At 36.5% G+C, this 14,081-nt stretch overlaps 1 protein-coding gene across 1 annotated transcript in view; it reads right to left on the reverse strand.

The window, feature by feature from the left end:
- Nucleotides 1-14,081, reverse strand: part of ARHGAP42 (Rho GTPase activating protein 42) — a 309,496-nt gene that overhangs the window by 94,149 nt on the left and 201,266 nt on the right. Inside the window, exon 5 of the mRNA XM_007089137.3 lies at nucleotides 8,044-8,145. Coding sequence (XP_007089199.2) covers nucleotides 8,044-8,145 — 102 coding nt within the window. The remainder of the gene's footprint in view (nucleotides 1-8,043; nucleotides 8,146-14,081) is intronic.

Consider the following 14,081-nt stretch of genomic DNA (forward strand, 5'->3'; position numbering starts at 1 on the left):
CTGTACTCTGAAAACTATAGAAGACTTATGAAAGATATTGAAGGGGACACAAAGAAATGGAAAAGCATTCCATGCTCATGGATTGGAAGAAAAAACATTATTAAAGTTCTACACTACCCAAAGCAATCTACACATTTAATGCAATCCCTATCAAAATACCACCAGCATTCTTCATAAAGCTAGAACTAACAATCCAAAAATTTGTATGGAGCCAGAAAAGACCTCATATAGCCAAAGCAATTCTGAAAGTGAAAAACAAAACAAGAGGCATCACAATTCTGTATTTTAAGCTATATTACAAAGCTGCAGTCATCAAGACAGTAGGGTACTGGCGCAAAAACAGACATATAGATCAATGGAACAGAGTAAAAAACCCAGAAATTGATCCACAACTATACAGTCAACTCATCCTTGACAAAGCAGGAAAAAATATCCAATGGAAAAAAGTCTCTTCAACAAATGGTGTTGGGAAAACTAGACAGCAACATGCAGAAGAATGAAACTGGACCACTTTCTTACACTATACACAAAAATAAATTCAAAATGGATGAAAGACCTAAATGTGAGGCAGAAAACCATCAAAATCATAGAGGAGAGGTGCCTGGGTTGCTCAGTCAGTTAAGCGTCCAACTTCATCTCCAGTCATGCTCTCGTGGTTTGTGAGTTCAAGCCTCTGCTAACAGAGTCTGCTTGGGATTCTCTCTCTCTCTCCCTCTCTCTCTCTGCAACCCCCCCCACTCATGCACACTCTTTCTCTTTCTCTGTCTCTCAAAATAAATAAATAAACTTAAAAATATTTGTAGAGAAGAACATAGGCAGCAACCTCTTTGACCTCAGCTGGAGCAACTTCTAACTAGACACATAGCCAGGGGGAAGGGAAACAAAAGCAAAAATGAACTATTGGGACTTCAACAAGAGAAAAAGCTTCACCACAGCAAAGGAAACAATCAATAAACCTAAAAGGCAGCCTACGAAAATGGGAAAAGGTATTGGCAAATGACATATCAGATAAAGGATTAGTATCTAAAATCTATAAAGAATTTATCAAACTCAACAACCAAAATATAAGTAATCTAGTTAAGAAATGGGCAGAAGACATGAATAGACACTTTTCCAAAGAAGACTTCCAGATGGTTGGCTAACAGACACATGAAAAGGCGCTCAACTTCACTCATCATTAGGGAAATACCAATCAAAACCACAAAGAGCTATCACTTCACACCTGTCAGAATGGCTAAAATTAATAACACAAGAAACAACAGGTGTTGGCAACAATACAAAGAAAGGGGAACCCTCTTAAATTGTTGGTGGGAATGCAAACTGGTGCAGCCACTCTGAAAAACAGTATGGAGGTTCCCCAAAAAGTTAAAAATAGAACTATCCTATAATCTAGCAATTGCACGACTAGGTATTTACCCAAAGGATACAAAAATGCTGATGTGAAGGGGTACATGTACCCTGATGTTTATACCAGCATTATCAACAATAGCCAAACTACGGAGCAAGCACAAATGTCCATTGACTGATGGATGGAAAAAGAGATGTGGTGTGTGTGTTTATATATATATATATATATATATATATATATATGGAATATTATTCTTTCATCAAAAAAGAATGAAATCTCGCCATTTGCAACAATGTAGATGAAGCTAGAGTGTATTACGCTAAGGGAAATAAGTCAGAGAAAGACAAATACCATATGATTTCACTCATATGTGGAATTTAAGAAGGAAAACAGATGAACATATGGAGGGCAAGAAAAAGAGAACAAGGGAACAAACCATAAGACACTATTAAAGATAGAGAACAAACTGAGGTTTGATGGAGGGAGGTGGTGGGGGATGGGCTAGATGGGTGATGGGTATTAAGGAGGGCACTTGTTATGATGAGCACTGGGTGTTGTATGTTAAGTGATGAATCACTGAATTCTACTCCTGAAACCAATATTGTACTGTATGTTAACTAACTAGAATTAAATAAAAATTTGAAGTTAAAAAAAAAAAAAGAATAGCATGTGTATTCTGCTGTTTTAAGACGGAATGTTCTGAATGTATCTGAGAAATCCATCTGGTCCAGTGTGTCATTCAAAGCCATTCTTTCCTCATTGATTTTCTGTTTAGATCGTATCACCATTGATGTAAGTAGGGTATTAAAATCCCCCACTATTGTGTTACCATCAATTAATTCCTTTGTGTTTGTTATTAATTCCTTTATGTATTTGGATGCTCCCATGTTAGGCACATAACTATCATCTTCTTATTGGACTGTCCTCTTTATTATTATGTAATATCTTTCTTTGTCTCTTATTAGTCTTTGTTTTAAAGTTTACTTTGTCTGATATAAGTATTGGTACTTCAGGGGCGCCTGGGTGGCTAGGTCGGTTAAATGTCCAACTTTGGCTCAAGTCATGATCTCATGGTTTGTGGGTTCGAGCTCCACATTGGACTCTGTGTAGACAGGTCAGAACCTGGAGCCTGCTTCAGATTCTCCCTCTCTCTCTGCCCCTTCCTCCACTCACACTCTGTCTCTATCTCTACAAAAGGAAATAAAAAAAATGTAAGTATTGGTACTTCAGCTTTCTTTTGACATCCATTTGCAGGATAAATGTTTCTCCAACCCCTCACTTTCAATTGCAAGTATCCTTAGGTCTAAAATGAGTCTCTTATAGGCAACATATAGATGGGCCTTGCTACTTTATCCATTCTGTTGCACTATGTCTTCTGATTGGAGCATTTAGTCCATTTTACCTTGAAACTATTTATAGATATGTATTTATTACTATTTTATTACCTGTTTTATGGTTGTTTCTGAAGATTTTCTCGGATCCTTTGTCTTTCTCACTTTCATGGTTTGCTGGTTTTCTTTAGTGATATATTTGGATTTCTTTCTCTTTATTCCTTGCATATTTATTAGTGGTTTTGATTTGTGGTTACCATTAGGCTTATATATAACATTTTCTGCATATAGCAGCCTGTATTAAGATGATGATCATTTAAATTTGAACTCACTGTTTACTCCTCCCCTCCCCATGTTTTAGGTATATGGTGTCATATTTTACAACCTTCAATTTTATCAGTCCTTGACTGAAACTTTATAAAAATACTCATTTTTACTGCTTTTTTGTTTCCTTACTTCATGCTCCCACTTGTGGTCTTTCCTTTCACCCAAAGAGCCCCTTTCAATATTTCTTGCAGGGCTGGTTTGTTGGTCATGAACTCCTTTAGTTTTTATTTGTCTGAGAAACTCTTTAGATCTCTTATTCTGAATGATAGCCTTACTGGATAGAGTATTCTTGGCTGCACATTTTTTCCCATTAAGCACGGTGAGTATATCATGCCACTCCCTTCTGGCTTGGAAAATTTCTGTTGAAAAATCTCCTGGTAACCTTAAGGGGGTTTCCTTTGCATGTAATTGTCTTTTTGCTTGCTTCTTAAAAAAATTATCACTATATTTGCCATTTTAGTTATACCATGTCTTGGTGTGGGAGGCATGGCTTAGTCAGTTAAGTGTCCAACTCTTGATTTTGGGTCAGGTCATGATCTTAGAATCATGAAATTAAGTCCCACATCAGACTCCGCACTGGGAATGGAGCCTGCTTAAGATTCTCTGTCTCCCTGTCCCTCTGCTCCTCTCCTACACGCTCCTGCATATTTGCATGCTCTGATAGATAGATAGATAGATAGATAGATAGATAGATAGATAGATAGATAGATAGAGTGTCTTGGTATAGATTTGTTTTTGTTGACTTTGTTAAAGGTTCTCTGTGCCTCATGGATCTAGATACCTGCTTCCTTCCCCAGATTAGGGAAGTTTTCAGCTATTATTTCTTCAAATAAATTATCTGCCTGCTTTTCTACTTTCTTCTTCTTCTGTGACTTCTATAATACGAATGTTATTATTATATTTGATGGAGTCACTGATTTCCCTAAGTCTATTCTCATTTTGCAAAATCCTCTTTCTCTCTTTGTTCAGCTTGATTACTTTCCATTACTCTGCCTTCTAGGTCATTCATTCATTCCTCTGGTTCTTCCAGCCTACTGTTCATTCCATCAAGTGGGTTTTTCATTTTGTTTATTGAGCCCTTTATCCCTGTTATGTTCCTTATCTCTGTTAAGGGTCTCACTGATGGCTTTCGCTCTTTTCTCAAATTTACTGAGTATCTTTATGATCATTACTTTAAATTCTTTATCAGCCAGATTACTTAGATCTGTTTCATTTAGATCTCTGGCCTTGGCCTTGTCCTATTTGGGACAAAGTCCTCTGTCTTCTCATTTTGTGTAAGTCTCCATGCCTATGTTAGGAAAGCCAGGTACATCTCTTATGCTTGAGGGTAATGGCCTTATGAAGAAGAGGTCCTGTAGTGACCTACACTGTAGTGTCCCCTGTCCAGGAGTGTCTCCAATGTATGCTGTATGTGGTCTGCTCTTGTGTCCCTTCAGGCCAGTCATCTACAAAGTCTCTCTTTGCCTGCTGTGAGCAGTGTTTGGACCCTGGCCTGAATGTGGCATGTTTTAACTAGGTGTGCTCTGATCTGCTTGTGAAATGAGACATATTGCCATTGCCACTGGAACCTAGGCTACACAAAACTCCTGCATCTGGAGACGCAGTGTTGGCAGGGGTTTGGGCTGGTCTTTTGGGGGTATGGGCCTTCCATTCTGGAACTAAGGTAAACATGACTAGATAGGGCATGGAGTTGGGAGCGAGGGCAGGACTTGGTTTAAGCAAGGTAGGTAGTGCCTATGCTGCAGTAGTTCCCACAGGTGGCCTTGTACTTATGCTGAGGGGCAGGGAAGGGAAATAGCACCTGCCAATTCCTTGGTTCCTAGAAGGGTCTCTCTATGAATGCTACCTCTCTGGGACATGCTCTGGGATAACCAAGTAACCTCACCACTGAGTGCCCCCAAATGCTCTTCAGATTCCTATTTCCACACTGTACATCCACAGCCTGTTTGTCCTGCCTTCCCTCCCACAGAACTCCAGGATTTAAGTCCCACTGGTTGCCAGAACTCATGAAATTCAGCCCCTCTTGCTTTCCAAGCCAATTGCCAAGGGGATTTGTTTTTCCTGTGCACTCCTCCGTAGCGTGTTAGTCTGTCTCTCACCCTTCTCCACAATTATGGCTCCCTCCCATCACAATGGCCATGATCCATTTCTCTCTCAAACTGTGTCTCTGCACTTCCTACCTTCTTTGATGTGGCTTCTTCTCTATGTTTAGTTGTGAAGTTTGTTCTGCTAGTCTTCAGGTCAATTTCTGGGATATTTAGCATGATTTGATAGTTATCTAATTATATTCATGGGATGAGGAAAGCCTAGGGTCCTTCTACTCCAACACCATCTTCTTCTCCACTCTGTGCTCTTTCAAATGGTTACCTCATATTTTTCCATTGAAGACTTTTTCACAGAGATTTGCAAATGCAACTTATACATAAGAGATGGTAATCCTGTGTCATATGTTGTACAAATTCCCTAAAACTTTTACTTTTCATTTGATTTAATACATTTTGAAATAGAGATTATTTTTATACATTCTGGTCTTTCCACATTTCCTTTATGATCTCTTCCTCTTATACATAGAAATAAAGTATCCAGTTACATATCAAATATTACTTCTTTTCCTTTACTATAAAGCCTATAATCTTAACAAGTCTTTCTAATTCTGTTTACTCCAATGATCCATCTCATTGATAGCCTTGTAGTTTTATCAACACAAGCTGATCCCTAATTCAGTACTAAAAATGGGCAACCACTTATTTTCCATTAAGAAATCAACAAGAAGTCAAGTGTGCAGGTGAGAAGGCACAGAGTGGTGTTTCTGAAAACAGCTTAATAAGCTGGGTACTGACAGAAGTACCAGAGTTTCTCTGGAAAGGAACAGAGGTTACAGAATTAAATGCAAGCATGGCAGCTTCTCCCTTCAACAGGTTTGATTCTTGGAAGAGTAGAGGGAAAAAAAACAATGCACATTTTCCCTTGCCTATTATGTGCTCTGAACAGCTGCTCTGGCACAATTTGTGCACTGTGTTCTGTTGTAGGTTATGGCTCCTGGAAAAGAAGTATGTGCCTGCATGCACATGTGTGTGTGCACGTGAGTGTGTGTGTGTGTGTGTGTGTGTGTGTGTGTAATGGGGCAAGTAGAGAATGCTATTAATCATATTATAGGTTTTCCTAGGCTCCAACTAAATACAGAACCAGAACAGATATTCTTTTCTACCATAGCCTGAGGGATTGAGGGCTACTAACAGGCAAATATTAAATACAGAGTTAGGTTGTCAGGGAAAACTGAAGTATACCCTCTAGAGGATTTTAGAATTTGGATAAAGTTAGTATTTGCTTGATGGTTTAGGCAATATCTGAATCTGAATCTGAATCTTAAGAACATATAACCCTTTAAAGATTCTAAAAAGCACCCTTGATTTAGAAGGGGTATATTTTTAAAATGGCACCTGGCCAAAGCCCTTGGCATGACAGATAGTGGTTTACTGTGATAACAAGGTGAGCCTTCCTTTACATGACTACATTTACACACTCCATTCTTTCCTAGGTTTCTTGCAGTGTAATAATCAAAGAGGTAAGCGAGCATTTAAGAAGTTTGGAACATGTAAATATAATATTAAGTTATAACATAGTACTTCAAAGGATTAGACATGCCAATGAAAACTAAAAATATGATTTTTCTTAATGACAGATTTTTCTCCATTTCAATTTAGTCAGAAAATCTTTCCCTAGACACATAAGTGTATATAAATATATCCTACTTTAATAACAGGTGTTAATAACAATATATTAGTTATAATGAATACATGTGTAAATAACAAAAATTACCAATATTAAAACTTTTTTTAAAAAAACATTTTTTGAATGAGAGATTCAGTTCACTAAATGAGAACATAGGAGAATAGCAAAGAGCAAAAAGAAATAAAAATAACCCTCTCATGCCTTTTGACTCCAGGCATGCCTTTTGACTCCACTGCATCCATACTCCAACTTAACAAGTATGCCTTGTGGGTGAATGTGGAGGTAAGGCAAATAAGGAATAAAGAGAGTGGAGATCCAGGTTTGATAAGCAGTTCAGGAAGGTAGGTGGCTTTGCGATAAAGATTAAGAGGAGGCGTTTGAAAAAGGTTCTTGACTGAGATATCTAGAAGTACAAACAGAAGAGAAAGAGGAGACTGGAGGAGACTCAGCACAGTATAAGATTCCCTGCAAAGGTCTGGAGGGCAGTAAGGAACTGCAGGTGAATGAGTTCAACAACTCCCATGGTTAAGTGTCAGCCATGTGTCAAGATTTTATAGTTGCTAAGATATTAGATAATGGCAAGAGGGCCCAATTTTTGTTTTTAAACGTATCTGATCACTGGAACTGGAACGATATTACACTTTAGTAAAAGGACTACTCAATTTTATTAATTATACTTAAAAACTACCAATGATAAATATTTCAGAAAAAAAGGGAAGATATGGACTGCTTCCATGCATAGATGTTAGTAAAATATTTCTGTTGCCTTGTTTTTTAAGAAAATTGATAAAAAAAAATAGAGATTTTATAATGTGTAATTGTGGATCTGTTTTCCCCTTAATGCAGAAGCAACACCTTAAAAACAGATATAAAAAAAGCTATTCCATGAATTTGGTAGGTCCTGACATTGAAAAAATGCCCAATAAGAAAAAAAAAAAGTCTTATTCTATTCCTTCTCATCATTATTAAAGAGTAGCAGATTTGGGGAGTGCCTTGGTGGCTCAGTCAGTTGAGCTTCCCACTCTTGGTTTCGGCTTAGGTCATGACTTCATGATTTATGAGATCAAGCCCCTTGTGTGTGTGTGGGGGCACTATCAGCAAGGAGCTTGCTTGAGACTCTCTCTCTCTGCCCCTCTCCCTGTTCATGTGTGGGCACCAGAGCTTCCTCTCTCTCTCTCTCAAAATACATAAATACACACTTTTTAAAAAGAGTCGCATATTTTGAGATACTACCACCTTTGGAAATTTGGACTTCACATGATTTAATGCTAATGTCCTTTTCACATTTCAATTGGAAAAACTTACCTCTTGCAAATGAGATTCCTTTTTCTTTGCAGACAAATTTAAATGTTTCTCAAGAATAGAATAGTACTTTTCACTTTCCTTATCAAACTTCTTCTTTCCATCCTAGGGGGTAACAATAACAACAAAACATACTAATTAGAGACTAAAATTTTGATTTTTTTTTTACCATCACCATCAAATGTCCAATACAAGTATTTACTACAGATTTAGTGAGCTCCAAATATGTATAAAACTTGGAGTAGGAAGAAGGATGTGAAACAAGTCATTTGACTATGTATTCAAATATGTAAACAAAATTCTCAAAGAAGTTCATGGAACTATAGTATGAAGGGAGCCAGGTTGGCTAGAGTAGAATCCCTCTGAGAACTTTATAACTGATTCTCAATAGGAAATTCTGATCTAGTAAGTGTGAGATAGGACCAAGAGAGAGTGTCTCATTTCATTTTTTTGGTGATTTCAATGAGTTAACATATAACCAGTTTAGAGAAGTGCTCACATAGACTCTTTTAAGGAATCATTATTTCCCAGCTACAAAAAGATACCTGATATTTCAAACCATTCTTGATGAGGGGAAACAGAGGGAAACAAACTTCTAAAAATTGGTAGCATGAAATAATTAAGTAAGATGGTTCAAAATCAAACCAAAAAGGTTAACAACATCTTTAGCATACACTCAACATAACTAATGGCTAACCTTTGCTTACTCTTAAAATTGTATTATCTTATAGGGGAAGCTGCAGGGGAAATCTATACCTTTCAGCTGGTGGTGCATTCTTATAGAAATGCAAATGGAATAAAATCCTAAAGGAGAAAGACATGCCTCGACATATAATGTTCTCCAACTATAAATACGTTATTCACCAGGGAACTTTTTTTCTATTTATGAGTCCCTATGAAATAAATACTAGGTGATCATACTCATAAATTTCATTCACCAAAGAAGTACTCTTCTTTGCTTTTATTTCAGTGTTACTGGAAATGCAATGTCTGGACCACTTTAATGAGAGTCAAGTATTTCTATTCAAAATGCAGCTTCCTATTATCCCCATCCAGAGATTCAGGAATTATTAATTTTTAACAAGCTCTCTGATTATTATGCATAATGTTTTCCTTCATTATTTGCTGAAGTATTTCAAAGAGGTTAATAAAAAATAATAATAGATGGGTATATGCTTGTTTCAGTAGCACACATACTAAAATTGGAACAATACAGAGAAGAGTACAACATAATGTATAGAGTTGTAGAATCACTGTATTGCACACCTGAAAACAATATAACATTGTGTGCCAACTATACATCAATAGGAAAAAAAAATTAATACATGGATAGATGTATGGATGGACAGGAGGAGGAGGGGAAGAAAGAAGAAAGGGAAAAGACAGGCAGGCCTCTGGTCTGTCTGTCCCATTATCTGAAGTTGTCAGATTCAGACTGATAGATCCAAGTAATTTTTTTGATTCACTGCCACCTCTGACATTTTTAACTCACCATGATCTAGTTCCAAATATGGAACTTCAGAAAGTTAACGGACAAAATTACACCAAATGGGAAGAGCACTGTAAAAGTTCAAGTCACTTTTGGGCCATTTAAGAAGTACTAATATGTCTGTAAATTAAACTATTGGACTGATAAATGAGAAAAGTCAAAATCTTCAAGGGATTTTTATTACATAAGGAGAAAATGTGGCCGGAGAAACACAATAAAAAAATAAAGAGTAGTATTCACATCCAAAAAAGCAGGTCTACTGAGAAACTCCTATTACAGAATGTGGAGCAGCAGACCCAGAAGGAAGCAGAGAAGTCCAAGGCTCAGGATGGAACAAGCTTGTCCTCTCTACTGTTGCAACAAGACACCTGGGTGAATATTTCATCCTTTGCTCAATGGAGCTTACTTTTTAATCTAGCATTTCATGCTCACAATTGACCTTCCCAATCAACGTTTTGAAAAGTCTCTCCCACTAGCACTTTTGAGCTCCTTATCTTTTTTCTCTGCAGGTCATCTCTCCTCTGACAAAATGCTCATTTCTTCTAATTTCCACATATTCAAGTTACATACACTTTAGCACACAACTCAAACAGGCCTCATTCACAAATCCCTTCCATCAACTCTCCCTCCCTTTTGAAGGCTCACAGAGCTTTACATATAAATTTCTTATAGTGTTTGTGTTTGACACTGTAGGAGAGAAATTTAGGTATGTACCCTATCCTCTTTTTAAAACTGAATATTTGAGAAAGTGCTCAATAACTATTTAATGAACAAGGGAACTTTGTCCTCTTATAACACTGGACACCACAATCCCTCACAGATAGTCCATTTGTTTAAAACAAAACAAAACAAAACAAAACAAAACAAAACAAAACAAAATCCGTAATACCAGGGACAATTCTACACAAATAGCTTAACAGCTTAACTCAATCCCAATGTGCACAAACACTGGGGGGCAACCAGTCACATTACAGTTACACATTACAAATTACACAATGCTGACTCACTTTCATTTTAGGGGACTTAAAATTTTTTGCTGTGCATAGAAGAAACTGTGTAAAGGCAAAGAGAACACAGCTGTGGTGACAACACTAGTATCTTTGTTTTCAGTCAGTGTTTGATGGCATTTTTGGAAACAATTCAGTGCCAACATGTCAGCATTCCTGGCAATATAAAACTCATTCCCAGAGCACTTTCTGGACTCTTATTTAAATCCTAGTACTTCACCAGGCCAGCAACAGATCTACTCAAAGGTTCCAATGATGTAGACAACAAAAACACACTCAGATCTAGCCTAAAATTAAAGAACTGAGTAGGCCACATGAAGGACAACCATAATGTAGGGAAGCATTTTCTTGAAAACAAAGAGCATTTCTCCTTGAAATTCTCATCTGTCCCCAAAGCCATGATGTACTCCTCATATAAGCCAAGTCTCATTTGGATTTAATAACTTAATACCACACAGCTATCTCTTATCTTTTGGTTACATGTTATGGATATCAGGCTAAGAATCTGCTCTGAAACAAATGCTGCAGAGGGAAGGGAAAAATAATCCATGAATCTTTACTAAATTCTGCACAGGATTCCTGTCTTCTTAGTGTCAGAGCATGATTTGAAAAAAAGAGACTACATTATACTGTCACATTTCCTGTAAATGCAGTTAAGTGCATTTGAACTAGGTAATCACTTAAAATGAAGTCTAATAACAAAATAATAACATTTTTAAATAAAATAAAATTAAGTCACATATATATGTATATATGTGTGATGTGTTTGTATGTGTGTGTGTGTGTGTGTGTGTGTGTGTGTGTGTGTATGTATTATAAAATTTAAAATAGATCATCAAAAATGGCAAATTAGTCCCCAAACCCAATCTTAGCTGACAAAAGTATAAGGTAAGTTCTGGGTCTGCAATCAATCTGCTTTCCAGATGATACCACATTTACTCTAAGCACAGTGATCATATTATATCTCAGCTTCTAAGATTAGTAAGTGTGGTTGTGCCACACCTTCACTTTACACAGCAAAGTAAGGAATGGGAAGAAAACTCCAACTGTCAATTTTACTCCAAATTTGTATATAGCCAAAAAAAAAGTCAATATTTATAAAAATGATAGGTCTATCATGCAGATAAAAAACATGAAACTATACATAATTGTTAAAAGAAGTCCAAACCAATCCCTTCCACTGACCACAAGAGGGTACCAAAGAAGAAGAGACTCTACAACTTGTGATTTAGAAAATCACAACTAGAAATTCTCAAAATGTTATCTAATTGTATTTTTTTCTATAGAAAACCACTGTAAAGTTTTGTTTAGACAATTGTCATGAACCTTTATTTTGATTTCTCATAATATAAATTATTAAAAATAAAGTGAAAACTTATTTCCTATATATCTTTTATAAAAATGGAGTGCATATTTAAGATTTCTACATCAGACTTTAAGACAATTTCAATGTTATAATTATCATCCGAGATACTGTGAAATTTTCCATGCAACTATTTATGTCATTATGTTAGTATAGCCATTAGCTAATCAGCAGTTTGTGCATATTTTGAAAAAATCCTTCAAGTGAATCTATAGCAGTAGAAAAAGTAATACGAAGAATAATAAATACCAATAGCTGAATTTCTATTTCAAACATATGTGGAATTCTTATAAACTGGTACTGTGCTAAGCACTGAGAGGATAAGTTATAGCCCTGACTACCAATCCTGGCTAGACTTCTTCTTCCTCTGATGATGGCATCTACTCACTGATTAGAATGGCAGCTCAGGGTGACATCACCATCTCTAAGTCCTAGAAGTGTCAGATGCTAAACTATTTCAACCACATGTTGCGTAGGAGTTTCCTAAGGCCCAAGAGATTCCTGGTATCCAGAAACTCAGATTGTTGAGGATATCAGTATAGCTTACACAGCAATGTCCTTCCTGTGATGATTGCACCCAACCATTCCCAGGCTCCTCAACCACTGCCCACCAAGTCCCTCCTCCTCAATCTCCTGAGATATAGACACTCCGAAAGGTCTTCTTTTGGGTAGCTCTACCACTATAATTCACCACATCTCCATCATTCCCAATTACCTCGCCACTACCACCACCAGGTGATCAGACTCATAAGGACCAAGCCCTTTATGAAGAACTACAAACTGGAATGATAAAAAAAAAACAAACAGAAATAGATGAAAGATATAAAGGTATAAGACACAGAAGAGGAAAGTCCAAAGGGTAACAAGCATTTAAAGAGTTGTTAAAACTCATTAGTGATTAAGAAAAAAAGCAAATTAAAATATTGGGATATCACATTATATCAGATTTGGAAGAGTTAGAAAGTTGAATAATGCTACATATTGAGTGCATGTGGAGATACAGGAGACTTTATATATTACTGGTGGAATTGTACAGGGGTACAGCCTTTCTAAAGAGAGATGTCGCACTACTAAGTGGCCCTAAGAACCAGCTTCTGGGTATAAATCACAAAAAGATCCACATATAAAAGTCCATAAGGAAAACATAAATGAGCATATGGGAACAGGAAGATAGCCAGTGTATTCATTAATAGACCAAAAATGAATTTGATGAATACCATGGAGTGCTAGGCAGAAGTTAGAAGAAAAGATTAAATGTTGACAGATCTTAAAATACAATTTTGAGGTGCGCCTGGGTGGCTCAGTCGGTTGAGCGTCCAACTTCAGCTCAGGTCATGATCTCGCAGTTCGTGAGTTCAAGCCCCGCATTGGGATCTGTGCTGACAGCTCAGAGCCTGGATCCTGCTTCCGATTCTGTGTCTCCCTCTCTCTGCCCCTTCCCCACTCATGCTCTGTCTCTCTCCATCTCTCAAAGATGAATAAACGTTAAAAAAATTTTTTTAAAATATGATTTTGAGTTAAAAAATACAAAACAGGCAAGTAATACTAAATCATTTATGTAAATTAAAGAGACATGCATACAAAATGGTAACAATTTTACAAGAACACAAATATGCATATTAAACCCATAAGAATGTTTGCTCTGTAAGGAGGACAATGAATATGAGATATGAGTAATCAATAAAACAAGAGAGGGGCTATGAACTAAAGAACAACAGATGAAAACAGAAAATCAGGAGTTAATCAGGAAAACCAGCATCTGCCTAATCAAACTACTGAAAGAGAAAGTGTAGGGAGGAAATTACTAAAAAATGACACATAAAAATTCCAGAATCGAGAAAAAAGTTCTCATATTAAAATTTTCCATGAGAAATATGTACAAAGCACATTAAATAAGAAAATACCTGTAAGACAAAACATCATGAAATATTACAAAACCATGGATAAAAATGAAAACCTAAAAACAGAGGTCAAATAAAAAGTATCAGAAATCATAACACTAATGAATCCACAACATCAACACAGAAAGTTATAAAACAAAAGTGCAAAGCATTCAAAATTCTGAGGAATAAATAATTCCAATTTAGAGTTATATATCCAGTAAAACTGGCAATCTAGATTTAAATGTAGAATAAAAATATTTGTAAACACATTAAAAAAATTTACCCAAGTACCATTTCTC

Source organism: Panthera tigris, chromosome D1 (genome assembly GCF_018350195.1).
Source record: "Panthera tigris isolate Pti1 chromosome D1, P.tigris_Pti1_mat1.1, whole genome shotgun sequence".
In the NCBI taxonomy this organism is placed as follows: domain Eukaryota; kingdom Metazoa; phylum Chordata; class Mammalia; order Carnivora; family Felidae; genus Panthera; species Panthera tigris.